The sequence below is a fragment of the Bombus fervidus genome, chromosome 8 (assembly GCF_041682495.2).
Source record: "Bombus fervidus isolate BK054 chromosome 8, iyBomFerv1, whole genome shotgun sequence".
NCBI classification, from domain to species: domain Eukaryota; kingdom Metazoa; phylum Arthropoda; class Insecta; order Hymenoptera; family Apidae; genus Bombus; species Bombus fervidus.
The window spans coordinates 12812901-12832544 of record NC_091524.1 but is presented as its reverse complement, the minus strand read 5'-3'; the positions used below and the strand labels follow the sequence as shown (position 1 = coordinate 12832544).

At 35.9% G+C, this 19644-nt stretch overlaps 2 protein-coding genes across 3 annotated transcripts in view; both read right to left on the bottom strand.

The window, feature by feature from the left end:
• Nucleotides 1–19644, bottom strand: part of LOC139989680 (uncharacterized) — a 643240-nt gene that overhangs the window by 423972 nt on the left and 199624 nt on the right. The gene's annotated exons all lie outside the window — the stretch shown is intronic.
• On the bottom strand, nt 3791–6927 carry LOC139989933 (uncharacterized). Its single transcript, XM_072008659.1, has 3 exons — nt 6249–6927; nt 5260–5351; nt 3791–5135 (listed from the first exon to the last, which is right to left on the bottom strand). The coding sequence occupies exons 1-3, from the start codon at nt 6505–6507 to the stop codon at nt 4749–4751; spliced, it is 738 nt and encodes a 245-aa protein (XP_071864760.1). The 5' UTR covers nt 6508–6927; the 3' UTR covers nt 3791–4748.

Sequence of the window (19644 nt, the reverse complement as noted above, 5' to 3'; positions counted from 1 at the left end):
ATTTAACTATGTACGTGTATAATCCGGTAGATCATCGAATTGCAAAAATTTCATTTCTACGAGTACAGTATGGATTAATCTCTAATCATTGTTCCAATAAAAAAAAATCGTATACGTTAATAGCAAGGAATCCTTAGATTTAGTTTTTATAAGAGAAAAACTATAGTATTGAATTGAGATATCGATGTAAAGAATAAAAGGTCCGTATAAAACTTCGCTAATTCATAAACTTTGCTACCACGCCTTTCAATTTCGCTAAAAATGTTTTAGGATACCGAAAGTTTCGAGCGATCCAAGTACAATAGCCAAGAATTGTATTTCTTCGAAATTGCTCGATCAGACTTGAACAGAACACGAATTTGTGTTTTCTCGATCAACTCAACCGTATCTCAGGAAACAGTGGCTGCGAATAAATGGACGATCCGATAAATATCAGCAGAAGAGGGAGCTTTCTTGAACGACTGACTGGAAGAAGCAAACACGGAAAAAGCGAGCCAGAAGATGCAAATAGTAGTAATGAACTGTAGATTCGAAGAACATTATCGGAAAAGGAATAAAGTACCTGCGCAGTTTCACGGAAGTATTCTAACACGTGCCTAAGATAGATATTTACGCTGTATACTAATTTTTTACTAAATATATGTTTGCAATAAATGTCTCGTTATCTCTATGTACACGTTCAGATTGATTTCAAAACTGAACAATATAATCGTGACAGTCGTATTTTGTTACGGTGTTAATGAAATTTCAAAATGTTTTATATAACGTGTAGAGTATAATAGACACAAAAGTTTTCAATGGTAATTGCTCAAATACTTCTGCGAGGCAGTATAAATCGACGAGGAAGACGGACAAGGTAGGAGATGAAAAAAAATTGCTGAAAGATGGGCGTGTGGATAGAATATGTTACAAGAAGGAAAGAGGGAGAGGAGGGAGAGAAACGATGGCAGCACGTGCCCTGGCTGCCGGTCGAAATCGGTTGGACGATTCCGGACAGGAAACGGGCCCGGCTTCACGGTCGATGGTCAGATCGTATCGATGAAAATTGCAATGGCCTCGCCGCGGCGAAACGTTCCAATTTCGCGAGAGAACAACGACACGCTGCATACACAACGACACTGCGACCCGACTCCAAGTGAAGCCAATCGAAATACGTTCGACCGTCCCGTCGTCGATCGTACACCCGGTTTTCGAATATGGCGATTGATACTCGTAATGCACATGGAACGAATCTAGTGCCGCTATAAACTCCGATGGCAAAACCGCCCCATGCCTTGTAATTATAGCTCATACGCCCGTTGCGATTGCGAGCTTATTGTTACTGCATCGTGGTAAAAAGCAGACTTCCGCGCTTGAAAACGACGATGATAATAGGTATTGAAAGAGCGCAATTGGAAAAGTGTTCTCTGATACGAGTCTCGAGTTGTTGCCGTACTCGTTAATGGGAGCAGGGTGGAAGTTGGTGCAAGCTGGAATTGTGTAGAATAGGGAACATTTTCTTCTTTTTTTTTTAACAATGATCTTTTTTTTATGATATAAGTATCCGTGTCTGGGATTTCTATTTTACGTGTATTTAAGTGTACGTGTACTTTGCACTCGGAATATTTTTATGATACGATCGACTAACGATTTCAATTTTTTCGATTTTCGTGTCATTTACTAATATTCTCATACGACTAAAAAACGCTTTATTGAAAAATACGTGTATGTGCAAATATTTTTTGTACCAGTCATAAAGTTAATCTAACACAATTGTAAATTTTATTATAGTAGATTTCTTCCCCTTCTCTATAATTTAGGCTTTAAACTTTTTTTTTCTTAGGTAGTGAACATAATACGAGAAACAATTTTCACGTGACTAATGTCGCTAGAAACTTTGCTCGTTGAGTACAAAGAGTAAGCATATTCCAGATGGATAACAAGATATCTTGCCTTTTGTTATCCACTAGAAGGCATTTTAACGAGTTTTCAGTAACAAGTGACAAAAAGTCAGATTCGTTACGTAAATTAATTTTTTTTAATAATAATTGAGAATGATAAAAAAGTTAACGATATTGTAAAAATATTTGCGGACAATTTCAATTAAAATATTTGTTGAAATTAATATCGAATATGTTAGTAATTTTTAACTGTATCAACAAACGATAAATTATTTAAGAAAATTTATCGGGGAAGGTAATAACTCTGGTTATGTTTGCCAATAAAATATCTGGCTTATAATGTGTCAATATACTTGAAATTTAATTCGTGTTACACGTTATAGCATTTACATGTATATGTATGTGCTTACATATAAACGCATGTTTCAGCGGACGAAGTACACATTTGCCACTATTAATATTACTGTACCAAAATAGAAAATTAATCGATTAAATTCTCCCGAGAGAAATTATATCAGAAATTTTTAACTTTAATTAAAATCTAAATATTCGCGAAGTCATAATTGTATTGTGCAAATTTCTTGGGTCAATGTACCTATCTAAATAACTATTCTCATACCTACCGATTGTACGTGAATTAAAATATGAATATCTTAAAAACATACAGTCGTGCATATGAATATACGCGAATTACATTTCTAATACTACCGTGTACACGTTTATTGAAACGTATGACTATTCATTTCACATGGATTCATTCAGAACACGGATTTTTAATTCTTCAACACACGTTACATCTATACGTATACACATATCGCTTTAATACGCTCTAAAACCCAGCAACTCTAGTCTGGAATTCTCACCACATTTCCATAAAACGGAAAGATGTTAGAAAAATAAACGATAACATAAAGTGGGAGAATAGAAAATGCGAAGAGAAAGATAAGGAAGGATTAAGAAATAGAAAACTGTATTGACAGCTTGGTCACGAAACGAACGTTAATATTGACCGAGTCCATAGGAAACTTTTGAAACTTTTATCAACGAAGAAAAATTTGCATAGAGTAAGAAACTTCAGGAGGAAAGGAAGCTTGGAATACGTATCAGCGAGGAAGAATCTTATATTGGTACTTCAATATCGGTCTCATCCATTCAAATCCTTCTATTCACGTTTCGTACCAATAGCAATCCCATTTTCGTTATCTACACGTAAAAATGTATCGAATCGGATTTCTTTTAGCGCAGTGATCTGTTGAAATCCAGCTTTGATAAAAAAACTTTCAGACCTTAACGAAGTTTCGTCGTTAATAAAGTATCTTTATCTAGAAAAGGGGACCATCCAAAGAGGATATTAAGCGGAGTGTAATGCCTCGGAGGTGAGTCTAATTGTAAGGCACGCCTCTTTCCTCGGAAAACGTGGCTGCTTGAAAATTTCTCGGTGACCCGTATTCCTTTAATATCGCCATCTCTAGTCCGCTTCATACGCGGCCGATATTGGCTGGATGTCATGAAAACGTTTCGTCGGAAAAATTGCCCACACGTAAAGTGCTACCCAATCTCGTCGCGATCAACATCGACTTTATCCCCAGCTCGGATTCAATATCATGTAAATGGTAACGCAAAGGGTTACCCAGCCCGAGTCAGAGTGTCGTTTCGAACGAAAACCAATCGGCCATGCAGGGTAACTAGCAGTTAAATCGGCGGACACTTGACTGCGAGTTTGCTGATAAAACTATTGAAAGCGAAACGCATACTTTTTTCGGTCATGTTCGCATCGATGCGTATTTTTGGAGCAATTGAACTTCAAAGCGTTATTTTTTTTATGTGGATTGGTCCTACTTCTTTCGAAACAGTTTGTAACGTTTATTTGAATGAGTTTTTTTAACGGTACATTTTTTTAAACATTTTTTGGCACGCTTGGTCTTTCTCGTTACAGTAAATTAAAAGTTTATTTTCAGTGAATATTAATTAATCGAAGAGAAATTTAATCAGAGAATCGTACCTTGTTAAATTAAATTTGAGAAAATACAAAGTTCTTTGATATAAAATGTATGTATAAAAAATCTTCCTTTTAAACGACGATGACGCTTGATTTGCGAAAAGATCATTAATCAATTGTAGACCCTTGACAGGATATAGCAGTGACATTTCCTGCGGCACACCTGTACCGTCCTCGATTGCGATTATTCAAGCTTGAATCCGTATCAAAGCATTACTAACACGTATGTTGGGAACAACAAAGAGACTAATGTATTTCTTTTGTCGTGTAATGGGTATAATACACGTTATGCATTACAAAGAAGTAATATGCACGATACGTCTGTCTATCAATTTCTCAGACTTGAAGATAAATATTCGTTATCAAAGTGCATAGACAAATTACATAAAGATTTAATTTCTCAATATATCACATATGGTTCTTAGAGATATCAATTTTGTTAGATCTTATATTAAAATATTATCCTCTGTTACATTTAATTGTACAAAAGAATCTAAAATCGATATCTGTATTGGTTTCTAAGAAAACAAGTTATAACAATTTATTTGGTACACCCTGTGTATAAATATACGTAAATATAATATGATATGTATAATATATTACACGTACAATAGGTTCATTAGCAATATCCAATCAATTCCTATAGAAAGCCAATAACTATTTTAAATTAACTTCTATTTACACTTTCAAAATTTCTACACGCGTTCGTTTTTCCTTGTATAAAATAAGCTTGCTCGCAATTTCAATCAACCATTTGATAAACAAAACGAAATAATCAACCGAAGCTTAAAACTTGCAACGAGTAAAATTATATCGTTGCAACGATCACAGTACAATTCATCGTCGCTATTAACAATTCTATGCTGAATTTAATTAAATATTTCGCTCTCGTTCTCCAGATCACTGATTACTTCGTTCTTAAAGTCGTGTTCTTGCTGAGTGTTTTCGTTCTGTTGCAACCAAATACACTGAACTACGTTAGGTTCAGTCTGCGTGTTCGTCGAAACTGAACTAGACTGATTGTAATAACCCATGTCAGCGTTAAAAAGAATATCACTTATGGCGTGCTGAACTGCGCTTCGAGTACGAGCTGAATAGCGTTTCAATTTATTCGCCACGAACATTCCGTAGCTGTAACACTCGTCCTCGCTTGGTGTTTCCACTGCCTTAGAGATCTTTTCTATTCGTTCGTTCTCTGATTGCAGTTTGTTTACTTTGATAGGTGGAGGAGAATGTTCGTCGCGATTAACGTTAACCTACAAATTATTCATCAAATCGTTAAATATTTCGTTTACCTGTTGATAATTTCGAGATTTGATTCGATCGTGAAAGATTTCAAGAGACTTTTTTTTTTATAGAATTACGTCTTGAAATACTTACGAAAGATTTGTTGGAACGGAGAACATCTTTTTCGATAAGAAAAGTTAACGAATCATAAAGGAACCATGTGGATCCCGAAGGTCTGTCAGAATCTAGATAGAGAATTACAAAATAAACTATTACTAACAATGACTACATTAATGATAACATCATCGAACAAACGGAAACCGGGTCACTATCTGTGTCGAGAACAAGTTCTTTCGGGCTCGTCTACGTTTCTTTCACGTTGTTTTCGACAACGAATTTTCGCTGCTTGCCTTCGTGCACGTCTTCCATCGAAATCGATTCTGTCGAAATGCGTGCTTCTACGAAATTGTTGTAGCAGTAGAAACACATTCTCTATGTTTTTTTCTTTATAAAGGCGAGAAAAAGAATTGGACGAAAAAGTCTTACAGATTCATATAATAGGCTGCTATTCTATGAATATGCTGATATTTCATCTCATTTTATTCAAGGGATCACGAACTAGAAATATTTTTAACCCATCGAGCGATTATGTCGTATATGTACCTTTCAGAACCAAAGTTCATTCATAATGGAAATGACGGCTATAATCGAAACGGCTATAATGAAAACTGTTGTGTCTCAATGTACATGTTTATGTTGAATATGTTGACTTATGAGACCTTACTGTATTGGACCTTGAAATGTTTAATCATACTAACATACTCTTTAAAAGTTATCTTCTGTGCAATAATAAGTTCAATCCTAAAGATGCTAAAGTATTGATATTGACAAAGAAGTATTATTATATAATCGCTTGTACGCTAGTGCGAAGAATTCGTGCCACTGTGATGTACACATTCGGTGATAAACCATAACGCCCGAGAGGTTAAAACAGAAGAGCAGGACCTAAATATTAGCCTAGAGCGCTTAGAAAATTGGTCAAGAAACAAATAGAACGTGGACTTGAATCGCAAAGAACCCAATTTCCGTATCTACAGTCTCGAGAATCCCCTTCTTCCAATGATTAAATTCATCCAACATACCTCCCTCAGCCATCTCGCTAATCTTCCTTACTTTTACCCTCTCTCTCCTAAACGAGGAAAGAATGGTATCCATCTTCCTCTTGCATTCCAATGAAGACACCGGTTTTTTAATAATCAAGGAGAGTTCATCAGCGACTTCTTGCCAAGCATCGTGTCGTCTATTTTTTTGATGGTATTCAGAGTTCCCCGGGTTCCATAGAACCTCCTTGTTCTTGTACAAGTTCACCAGCGAGAGCCCCATATCTTTCGACCAATCCATAATTTCTCCTCAATGACAAACTTCCATTAATGATTGATACAAATCGACGAATAAGGATTGTCAGATGAACGATAGGAAGATAAAAGGCGTGAACACAGCGAAATACACTAGAAATTCGTTCCTTCCTCTAACGTCGGTAGGAATACACTGGTTGCGCGGCGCTGCCTGTTCGCTGTCGAGGCCGCTGTTCGCGTACACACAGGCGCAACGCGCCGCGCGGAACGTGCTCGAAGCACTTGAAACCGTTGGTTTAATGGCCGCTGGGAAGAGGCCACACGACCGTGGAAGAGACCGACCGACCGTTCGCGCGCACACAAGCGCGCACACAGCCGCGTACACAGCCGCGTTCACAGCCGCGTTCACAGCCGCGTTCCAACTACGGCGCGCTGAGAAATACGCCAGCGTATTTCGTCCAAAATGGCCGCTCCTCGCCGTTCTCGAGTACACTTTGCACGACCCGACGCAATGTCTTCTATGCGGAGGAACGTGACCCAACGTATTTCACGCCGCGACGTTCCAGCACCGTCACCAGCCAAGCAAACATGTTTACACTGACAACGTCTCAGGACGATTGAAAAGGAATTGGGAGAATCAACGTGCTATTGTGCTATCGGAACTTCGATTATAAGAATTGTTTGTTCCTCGAAGGAATCAGAAGTTATAAGCTTTGTTTAGACTTTGGAAGAGGGTAAGATTCTTTGGACGGGTAAAGAGTTTGGATGTTCCGACTTGAACTCACCGATCTTCAAGTTCGTGGCATTATTGGTTCACAGCTAACATTACGTTCACCAGATTCTTCTCATCGCGACTAAATTTCTTTTTATATGCATGTATTCTTGGATGTCACGCAGAGTTTCATTTTTCGGAGAAACAACTTGGAGATCAATCCGGTGCGTGTGCATCTAACATCGTACTTTTATTACTATTATCTGAGATCGTAAGTAAACGTTGAAAATAAAAATTACTTCTTACATTCCTATTTAAATTATAATTGCTGTAATATCCTGGAAGGATGGTAGGAAAGACAAATTTGTAGATAAAGTTGAGACCGGACATATCTTTCAGACCGAAGAATCTATCTCTATATAGTATATATAATTGATAGACACTTATTGCTAGAGTAATTTGATCGCTCTAATGATCAAGAGAAGACCTAGGTTGATCCTAAGACTACCCTGTTGCCTTCCACTTCATAAAGCATCCTGAACTTTCTCAAAGAAGGTAAATGGGCATATCGATCAACTAACTACAAACTTTTAAATATTTCCTAAAGTAGCCCCGACCGCACTCTATTTAGTCCTTCGCAGAACTTTTTACGACGTACCTGCTATTAAGCTGCCGCAAAGGAAATTTGTCGTAAAATAAAATTCCTTTTCAAACATTTTACACAAAATTAATTCGACACGTGAACACCTGTGAGAGACTTTTTAATTATAGAACGGATACAAAGTTGCAAGGACCGACTAATAGGTACGGGAATATTCGTGGCAAATGTGACCTGTCGCGCACAGAGACTGGGCAGTTCTGGAAAATGCAGTTTCGCATAACAAAAAGTTATTGCGCGATTTCGACTTATTTTAAAACACTCCATTTGTAGCACGAATTACTTGTCTACTCTATAAGCGTGAGTTGTTAGATGGTTGTCGAGACATTTGTTAGACCTGGTACGAAGTTTGAGGATTCGAGGTTTGCGGAAATTACAAACGTTGAAACGAAGGTGGAAAAAACGGCGTAGAAAACTAAAACAACCCAAATCTACAGTTCATAATTACGAGATAAGTTCTAGAAATTGAAATTTCATCCTCTTTTATAAATTAACTCATTTGGTACCAATTACACATAGATGAAGATATTACGATTGATCGATAATTTAAATACGTCGGTTGAAAACTAGAAATTCAACTGTAAATTCTGGAATAAAGCGGCAAATCCTTTGATACGAAGTTGCGAGGACAAAATGGAACAGAGTTTCCTTACGCACCCTCGTCGTGCAACTTTGACCTATACCCTCGTCGCATAATCACGTAAAAATGATTTTGTCTAAAAATATGCAAATTGTCCCCAAGGAACTACGTATGGTTGAAGTTTCATTTGTAAAAAAGGAACGACATTTTACACGCATCAAGCTAGTACCACTGACTATCCATGTCGTTATTCTTTTTATACATGTAGGTAACATTAGTAGCCTGAATGGAAAGTTCCTCGGTCATCAATAACCAATGTTGCGTGTTATAATACATATATGTTACGAGATTTTATTGCACATATGTAACTACAACAGTTTTACTACGCTATACGATAAAAAGACGTTTGCAACGAGTCCTTGAATTCTTGTTTATACCAAGCTTGTATATGGTTTGGCCAATCAGTAGAATAAGAATAGTAGAATAGGAAAGTGCAATAAGACGATGAATATATACGTACCACGCACAGAATAGCGTAAGAGTATAGTGCCTTATAGAAATAATCGAAGTATCTGATCATCCTCTTAATTAGAAAAAACAAACAAATTAGCTTGATATATTATATAAAAAAAATTATACTATATAGATATATTGTATTGTATTCATATTAGAATTGAAATCGACCTATTTGAAATTGATTTGACTTTACATACTATATTAACTTTTAATTTCATGATTATAGAAATCTCCGAGAAATGTCTCGGTTAACAGGTTAAAAGTACCACTGTATTCTTTTGGATTGTTATAATTTGATCCGTGCATTGAACATCGACTATTTTAAACATCGTTTGCATATAATCTCTTTGATGATTCATTGGAATGCAGGGACCACGCGGATCGGATTTTTAGTGCTGTTCAACTTATTGTTCGGAACAAATGCCGTGCACGTTCTACAGCAACGCACAAGTGCTTGTGTTATGAGTGTGTCGCGGTTTAGTCTTCATGGAACCAAAGTTGCATTATAATGACATACCGTGTATTATAATGTTATTAGATCTCTTTATGACTAACAGGATAATCTAGATAGTGTGCAACATATGAACTTCAATTTAAATTAATACGTTTACAATAGAAACTTATGAATCATACTGCCGATCAAATATATTTTTCATGCTAGATATGAAAATAAAGCAATTAAGTTTTATAATTAGCATTACATTAAGCGAGAAATAACGTAACATCATTTTGTACAATTTACATATCCTTGTAACACGTGCGTGGATAATTCCTTATCTGAGAAATAAATCTACATGGAAAACAAAATAATTCTGTTACGTATATTTGTTAAATCTTGATGTTAAATCTTAAGAAGCGAGCAAAACGTGGACGATAAATTCGCTTTCGAATCGGTTGGATGCATTCGCGCGTGCAGAAAAATTCCTCGAGAGTACGGTCACTCGTACGAAAAGGTCGACTTTCCTTTTTGCGGTATCGAGATTGTATGCTGTAAAACGATACGAATTGATTGCAGCAATGACATTCGACTATCGTTGCGGCGCGGCGCGCGGCATGAGCTCCAGGGGAAACCGAGATATTGGCCTCGAAGAGGTTAAAATTTTCGAAGGCAGGGTAAATCGGAAAAAGGAGACACTTCATTACCGCGTCACGCTATCGACTCCATATAATACTAGTTCTCTCTTATCCTCTACGTGACTCAATTTACTCGCGCGATTGCGGTTCTATTACCCAGCGAGCGACCGTCGCGCTTGTTAGAATCAGGCGTTAGAAGTTTCTTCGTCTCGGGCATTAACTTCCTCGAAATGAAATTCGGGTGAAAACTATACGAAATGCTACTTTCCGCGATTTCTCTAAATTAGGAGATTGCCGGTAGGAAAATATACTGAAACTTTTTGTAAAGCTTATTCCGTTTAGAACTTTTGTAATGGTCTTTAAATGGTTATGTGCGATTTTTAAATGATATAGGAGAGAAATTAGCGATAATTGGACCACGTGCTTTATTTCGAACATAATGATGTTTTTAATTATTTAGATTTATGCAAATATATAAAATTAATCATTTTCAGGAACATTTTATCTTTCTTACATAATATCTATATATATAAGAACAGTATTTTGAATAAAATTGTACGTTGTAAGTGTATAAGAAGCTTGTGCTTTGAATCGTATCTTCATATTAAAGGAAACACCAATTTCGCTTTAATTTAAGATGTCTAATTGTTATTTCATTTGACTACAAATTAGTCTACACAGAATTGTTTAATTAGTGTTGTACGATATTACATGGCATCAGTATTAAGAGACTTAATCATTAAACATTATACTATCTATCGTATAACCTATTTTATGAACGGCACGAGTTATTTAGCACAGCGCACCTTCCAAGAAATTAACATAACTCACATCAATCGATTCAAATTAACTTCCATCTTATTCATTCCCTTTCCAATACTCTTATATAATGAAATACAATCACATTCCAGCATAGTTATGTATAACCAATATCGATTTCGACATAAAATAATTGTTCCAAGTGCGTTACTCTAATGTCAAATCGATCGTACACTCGTACAGAAACGTCTTAGAACAGTAGTTACATTTGTCCTAAATTTGGGAAGGATCGAAACCATTCGAATGTACGAAGTAATTATATTCTATTATATGTGACAAATTCTTTGTTTCATTATTAGGAAGGCGAAAAATCTTCAAAAATGAGAGAATTTGTTAATCTTTAGATCAATCTGGCCAAAAGAACCAATTCGTAATTTCACATAGAAATTTTATAGACTTAGAATGATACATTTCTGTAGAATACATAAATAAAATTGCCTTATATATATTTTTTATCATTTCATTGAGTCAAAGCGTTTGATAAGTTTTGCACTTTAATTTGTAATTCCGTCTAGTATTAATCTTCGTAACCAAACGTTATATACTTTTTCTTCTCTTCGCAAATACCCCATAATTTCTTGTTATTCTCTACCTATTAAAAACAGCACCTGTTCTTGGACCTTCAGGCGAGACTAGATGATTCAGTTATAAAACAAAGAAAATTCTGTAACAGCTGTGTCTTCTACAAATTCGCGGTTTTGTCATCATAAAACGTTCGCTATTAACATGTTTACGAGGCGGGCTCTTGAACGTTTGCATTTCCACTGGCTGCCATGCGTCGATTGATATTTATCTCGTACGCGGATCAATTTGCGCGAACGATTGCGCTTACGGTTACAATGCAAGCGAATCGAATGTATGTTCGCTGGAAACGGTAAACTCGATGGAACACGGAGCCTCCCAGCAATCGGGGCTTCGGTCTTTCGAGCGAATGAGAGTGCATCGCAAGCACCGCGCCGATCGCTAATTCGAATTCAAATCACGTCCCTCGCTCCGTACGTCTACGCACCGACATTAAGTTGTGTACAGGTAACCGGTGCCGGTCGAATCGAAACATACTGTTCACCGACTTCCAAAGAAATTTTATTGTACAGGTGAATTGGTTTCGTTTATTCAATTGTCCTTGTTTTAGATTGCAGTACTTAAATATATTTTACTTCGTTAAATTTTCTTCGTGATCGTTGTCCGTTTATTGAAAATAATTCCGAATATCCGAATTAACGAACGGTTCTGTAATATACTAAAGTCAACCAAAATAAATAAATACCTATCCTAGATTTGTGGTACATTTTCTAAAAATTCAGGACATTTTAGTAAAAATATTAAGTTTGAACATAAATAACGTAATCCATCTGCGGGATAAGAATATATTTGCTTATGGAGGAGCTAATACCACTAATATCTAATTGTGAGAATACTCTTCGGATGTCAATGTCGTGGAATAAAAAGTTGAAAGAAGCCAAAATCTAACAAATTAAAAATATTCTATTGGAAGATTAAAAATGTTGAAGCTTAAGAAATTGAAAAATTCGCAATATTCAAGAACGTTTCTTTTCAATGATCGCCGCAAGTATCCGCTTGAAACAGTTTTGCTCCGTTTTGATTTTGAAATCGTTAACGAGGAGCACTATGAGCATGCAAAAATATTTATGCACTTCTAACACGCTTCGTATAAACTTTGTTCCAAGATGTAGATCATATCAATCAGTTGACGCATAGATAATTTTAAAGCACACGTCCCGCCACACGAATGAATGGCGCTGCATAAGTAAATGGTTGAATGAACGGAAAGAACGAGTGCCAAGTGCGAAAACAAGAATGGAAGTGTGTTCCTTACCCAAGCTACATATAAGCTGCTCTTATGCACACTGTTTACATCTCTGCCGTAATCTGTATAAACTGTGTGTTCTGTCTATGACGGTGAGCTTCTGCAATGAGATACTTCAGGAGAAAATTTTCGAGAACTCGGTCAATGTACTTTAGTGACCTCGATTAATTTTTGTACTCCGCCATGAGCTCATTTAAATATTTATTTTTATTCGGCGTATGTTTTACCCGATACATTAGCATATGTAAAATGCTATTGTATAGATCGAAAAATAGTCGATTAATTAATTTTGTATACCTATTGATATAATTTTGCAACTCACAAAAAACACGATAATTCGTAGAGATATGATATAATAAAGTGAAATCTTTCATCTTGAATTTACAAGCATACATTTTTAAACTACAATACATTTTTAATTCCGTACACGCCATACATGTTGCACTTTGCGAAACTTTTATTCGTGAACATTACATAATCCACGTCCAAGGTAATTTTATTAAAACTTAATCCACGTTTATGAATAGCATTATTCTCTTGCTTGTATGCATTTTCATAATAACAAAATAACCTTCTATCTACGTATAACGTGTCTAAAATTCAACTCAAACAATGCAGCTCATACAATAACGATTGCCGAAGAAATGATTCCTGTATGGTATTTATGATGTTATGGTAATCGGTATTACGTATAATACGCATTATAAAAAAATGAACGATAGGAATAAAGGATATAAATTTTACGATGTAATATTTGCTTCAGAATATATTTCGTGGCAATAACGTTCAAATCCGAGATTACGTTAACAGCTGACCGATATTCGCGAATTTAACATGGTGTTTTGTCTCGCGGGCAGATCGTGAAAGCAACTCGTGATAAGATCGCGCGATAAAAGTACCATTTAACGAAAACGAAAGGTGACGTTATCGGTGACAACGTTATCATATTACCAGGCGTTATTCACATCGTTGGTCACGAAATACGTGACTATACTTTTATACATATCGACTGTCAGATTACGAAACTCCATTCTAGTAGAACAAGATTCTAAGAATCGATAGGTGATAGTATTGTGGATTACGTGATCAGAGAGAGAGAAACTAGAGGAAACGGAAAAGGCAAATAAAAAAGGGCAGTTAAGTACAATTCCATTCATATTGCTTTGATAAAATTTCTATGTAAATTAAAAATTTTATTTCTCCATATAACGTAGGATGAATTAACAGTTGGTTGGTTAAGATGGATGATCAAATAGTTTCGAGAAAATATAACGTGTCATTAGCTTTTGCGCAAACAAGTTGTGGACGAAATAAAATTCACGTTCAACGGAGCTAAAGCTGATTTCCATCGATTCTGGACATAGAATTATCTCCCAGCTTTACCTAATCCCGTGATTGTAGCGAAGAGAATAATTTATCCACTTTGGGAGCACTTGGTATACCGACTATTTAGCTAGCCGTGGGAAAGACTCGAGAAACGACGTAACGCTAGTACTAAGACCTGTTATACATTGTAGCCACTTAACGACCATCCTAACAGCTGTCTTAGCGGCTGTCATTAGCAAGCTTGGTCCTCTTTCGCCAAACATGGTAGTTCATCCCGCAAGGTGAGAGCAATTCCCGTGACTTTCGATTGTTCAGGCTGAAAATGCAGATGATAAGATCTTGCCACTTACAGTACTTCGACGATACAAACAATAAAATTAATTATTAAATGATACAACGAGTGCCCGTTGATGTTTTTCAACATTCGATAAGTGCATAAAATGGTTATTAACAATGAAATTATAAACGAGTAAGGTGTGAAAATTGTATTCAGGAATCCTTGTAATACAGAGACAAAAGCGCAAATATGTGGAGAATATGTTCCTTACATCAAGATAAAGAGCGAGTTTTATCGTCTTGCTGACGTAGAAAATCCTATTCTTACTCGCGATAATACCTATCCAAACATTTCAACGTCCGAATTACAGAAACAAGGAATTCAGACGTATCATTCTATTTTATTCACTGCGCCCCATAGAATTATGTATCTCCCGCGTCAGCATTTTCGAGGAGATTCTATTTTCCACGTGGTACTTTTTTGAAGAAACACGTGAGAAATCATAGATCGTAAAATTCCAAATATCTAGAATCTAAATATCTACAGCTAAAAATATTTACACTTATAAATTACGTAGATATTTGTGTTTCAAGTAATATATTTATTTAAAAGTTAAAATATGTTCTATTGTATGGCCAACACACATCCTAACATGGATCTTTGTATATTTATAATTTATAGCAGATTTAAATGTGAAAAAATATGAAGAGTATATAGTACTCTTCATATTTTATCATACTATATCTATGATATAATATGGAAAAGTATACAGTACCCAAAGTACGGTACAGTTATTCGTCGTAATATGTAGAGGATGAAACAAATTTCTATTTAGATTCAATCTGTGAGCGTTTACAAAATTGAACTTGCATGAAAATCCACAAGATACAAAAAGAAATCAATGAATTTATCAAAGCTTTCTCTACATATTCCCACGTGCTCATTTGTAAATTGTATAGTAGTTCAGTTGCTTCAGTTTATACTACAGTTACATTGCATTAATTTACGACAAAACTTGTAAATGGATATCGCTAATAGTTCCTGCTTCCATTGTATTCATGAGCAAAAGGGCTAGATCCCAAGGGTTTCAATTTTCTCGGGAATCTCGCGCCTTCAGTTGTGACGAGCCTGGAGTGCTAGGAGTATCGATCCCGCAGGAATCGCGTATGCGCGCATCAGGTCTTCCCAACGTAGATAAACATACGATATAATAAATAAATATTAGACAATAGTTTCGAGCGAAACAACCGACTTGCCTCTAATTGTAATCTTGACGAATTGCGAATCCTACAGCGTAAAGTTCACGAATGGTCAATAATTATAAACCAATTTCAAATTACGCAATAATTAAAATGTTTTCCATATAGGAATAGAAAGATAAATTATTAAATCTGTTTATTTATTTAAGTAAGATCCGCTTTAATGGTCTTTCCTACTTTATATAAAGAATGGTATTAATAGTATTGATCCTAGTAATAGATTTTTAAAAACTATCATTCTAAAAAGAAAGTATCGTAAAAAACCGCACTATACGTAGTGAGTTAAGCAGAAAAACAGACCAGAGAAAAAGGATGTTAAGGTTTAGATGGATTGAACAATATATGGAGAAATTAGAGAGGCATTAATGGTATGATAAATAGTACTTCTATATAAATTAGTGACTTTCGACAACACGAGGCAAAAAATTTTTTAGGGGGGATATAAGTGATAGCTAAAGGGGAGTTCTTATGAGAGAACACTTGAAAACGTCTGTCCATATTCGTTCCTGCTTTTTTAACAGACAAGGAGGAAAAAAACTCTATCAGAGGTTCGTTTGAATTACACTTTGGTTAATTTAGTCTAATAAATAATACAGAATAAAATACATGCGAAGGAATATATTTTTCACTTGTCCTTTTCATGAATCTCATAATATTTAACCATTATTATTTTACTGAAATTTAAGTCGATATAATGAAAACGTTAATTTGTATTACGTCTTTACTTCGTTTTCCCTTTGTTCTTGGAAAATTAACATAGAATATAAATTATCGGAGAACGAGGAGAATAAAAGATACGGAATAATGAATATTGTTTCTGAAACTTTCAACGACACGAATTATTATCGAGGAAAAGATGGTTTCAATTAAGAAATAATTCTGAAATAACGAATCCAGAAACAGTTGGTATTTGCTGCAGACACATATAAGCTAAGAAATCTTTCTTCCTTGCTTTTTACGCAAGCATCGTTTGCCAACTTTCGTGGCGCACAATGAAGGCAGCTGGCTCATTTCGTGGTCCATTTATTTCCTATAAAAACTTGAAAATCCAAGTCTCGCCAGAAATATATATTTCAGAGGAACTGTCTTCAATTTACACTGTTCATTTAATATAATCCTTGATAAAAGATAAAATTTTTAATTCCGTCAAAAATTCTATTCAAATTTCTCCCCAAAAGGAAAGTACATTAATTATCCAAATGAATATACATTATAATATTAACGATGTTCATGTGAAACTAGAAAATTATTCATTCGATATAATATATCTCTCATACTCTCGTAAAGCTCATTGTTGATTCATACTCGTGAAATATGTATTATAAATATAATTAATTTTGTAGCATTCATTTTTATTGAAAATTTACGCAGCTTAGAGGCATCAATTGCGGAGATTTCTAAATGAACGACTCATAAGACAAAACGACATCGGAAGTTTTTAGATTCTTAATACTATTTATGTTTGATTGATAATTGTAATATATTCCAAGTAACGTTGTTTTTTGTTCTATATTTACAAAATAGATTAAAATTTCATAATAATTTTACTAAGTTGGCTTTTTCAAAAAGTTATTTAATTTTACGATTCTACGTTGAACGGATTAATTGAATGGCTTATAATTTATAAAATTCGCTTCCAGAATTTGGCTTGATGGTTACCGTACACGATGGTAATTCGTAATTTGTAACTTGTAAAGTTTCGCCAATGATACTAGTATAGACCGACGAACACTATGGGCACCATAAATTTTCAGGAACCCCTTTAATCTTTATTACAAATACAGCTAACTATAAACCAACTGTAGGTGGGAATCTTTGAAGCATCAGAGTATAGGAAACTGGATACGAACATTAAAGTTCCTTCGACGAGGTCTATCTCTTAATTGAACCACCGCCAAGTTCAAACACCGCTAAATCGACGAGAAACGACGGGGAACTATGCTGGACGGAAGAACGATAGGAAGCAACGCATCGAAGGAACGAACACACTTTCTTCGTGTTTCCACGGTCGGACTAAGGCGAGGCCGCGTTCAAAGCGGCCCTCTAACTTTCCCCATCGTCCGGCAAACAACATAGACGTAGATGACGTGGTGGTGGAGAACGGATGGCAACGAATAAACTGGGAAAGAGGAAGAGGAAGAGGACGAAATGACTACTGGCCAGTCTGGTAAGAGGAAACTAATTCCGCACGCACAAAAGGATGGGCTCTTCCGCGTGGAAAGCAACGGGAGCAGAGTAAAAGAGGGAAGGGGACAAGGAAGAAATGCAGAGAGACGAAGAGAGCAGATTGAACCAGATAGAGTCAAAGGGATTTTCCTCCTCTCTTTCTCCTTCGCTCTCTTCCCATCTCGATGTCATTCGACCGACGATTTACAGCTACACCGAGAAGCGATCGAAAGTGTTTTCCATGGGATTGTAAGCATCGAGAGACCCTTGAAAAGACTCCGGCAAAGATTAATCGGTTATGGAGATGCGTTATGAAATATGCATGCGATGGGTCTTGACATTCTGCAGCGAATATGTATGAAAGAGGGCCCTGACGATCGAAAGAAATTTGTACTACTACGTTAACCGTTTATCGTGACTCGTTACGTTCGTGCACATCTTGCAGTGGTATTAAAGATGCTCGTGCGAAATAGGATCTTCGATTCATCGGAGGGTTCAAAGGCTCTTACGGGTCTAGAAAATATTATTACGCCGCGGATAAGTAATGATTACGAACTTTCGACGACGATTATAAATGCAGCTTGTTCAACGATCGAATAATTCCACGCGATCGATCAATGCTCGAGTAATGAAGGTGTTGGGCGATTATGCGAGAATTTCACGTGCTGCCAGGGAAATAATTTTACTCGGCAGCGAAGAAAGCTATGAAACGTTGTAATGTGCTGAGACCTGACAGGATATCGATGCGTTCGATTGGGCACCGTTTCCGCCGAACGTAGAAAAAAGAAAAAGTAAAAGAATGATGGAACGTCGAAGGGGAGACATTTCGCGAGTATATCGTAGGAATAACGTAAGTGAAATAATTTGTGCAGAAAATTGGCTATTTTGTTTCAGATTTCTCTTCGTTTAAGATAAGTATGCTTTTACTTGGATAAGTTTATTAATCGAAGTACATTATTTGTTGAGATACGCTATTGGAATCGAGATACGATGTTTGCAGTACTATTTTGGGATAATATTGTTCCACAGTTTGAAAAATTTCACAGGTTTGCCCTTTATTCGTTTTCGAAGCTGGTACTGTTAAAAGTCCAGTGATAAATGGCTCTTTTATTACAATATTAATGTTATATGCGACTTTGACCGCGGTGTAATTGAATTCTCATTTTTTACGTATTCGCTGTACTATCGTAAAGAGAATACTGAAAAATTTCCAACGCTATTTCAAATAAGAAATACATAAAACGAAGAAACATAAATCGACATTCACATCGTAAGCACGTGATAGATGTACTTCGTAATACGATCGAGATGAAAAATCTGAACATTTCACACGACGTACTCAGAAACTAAACTGATCAACCTTCCATTTTCTGGAAATTTCTTATTTTCACTACGACCATACATAATTACTCTATAATACTTCAGAAACAAAATGATTAGCCTTGATAGAATCGATGAATTTTAGTTTCTGCATAACTCATATACGCTGTATCATAATCTGATATTCTCAAACTAATTTCTGCCCTCAATATTAATGCGCTATTTGTATAAAATATTTATACTTAAACGTATACTGCTAAGAGCACATTCAAAATAAAATAAACGGGAAAGATTAAATTAACGTTTTTTAGCAAAAAAAAAAAAAAAAAGAAAATATCGGCTGGAATTCGCAATAAAATAGTATAAATCTCTTGATATCTGAAAGAGAGTGAATACGAATGAAAAGTTTGATGCAGAAAGTTTTGATTAATGGGAGCGGAGGAAAGGTTGCGATTAAAAGCGATTAGCGAAAAGCCTCGACAGAGAATCACATTGATCACCGAGGATACACTGAACGCATTTGAGGAAGAACGGTTTAGTTCGAACCGCTTTTGCGGTCGTGGCGGTAGAACCCGATTTAGCAAACGACCACACGTACGCACTGTCAATGACTGTTTATGGCCACCTACGATTGCCTGACTACACATT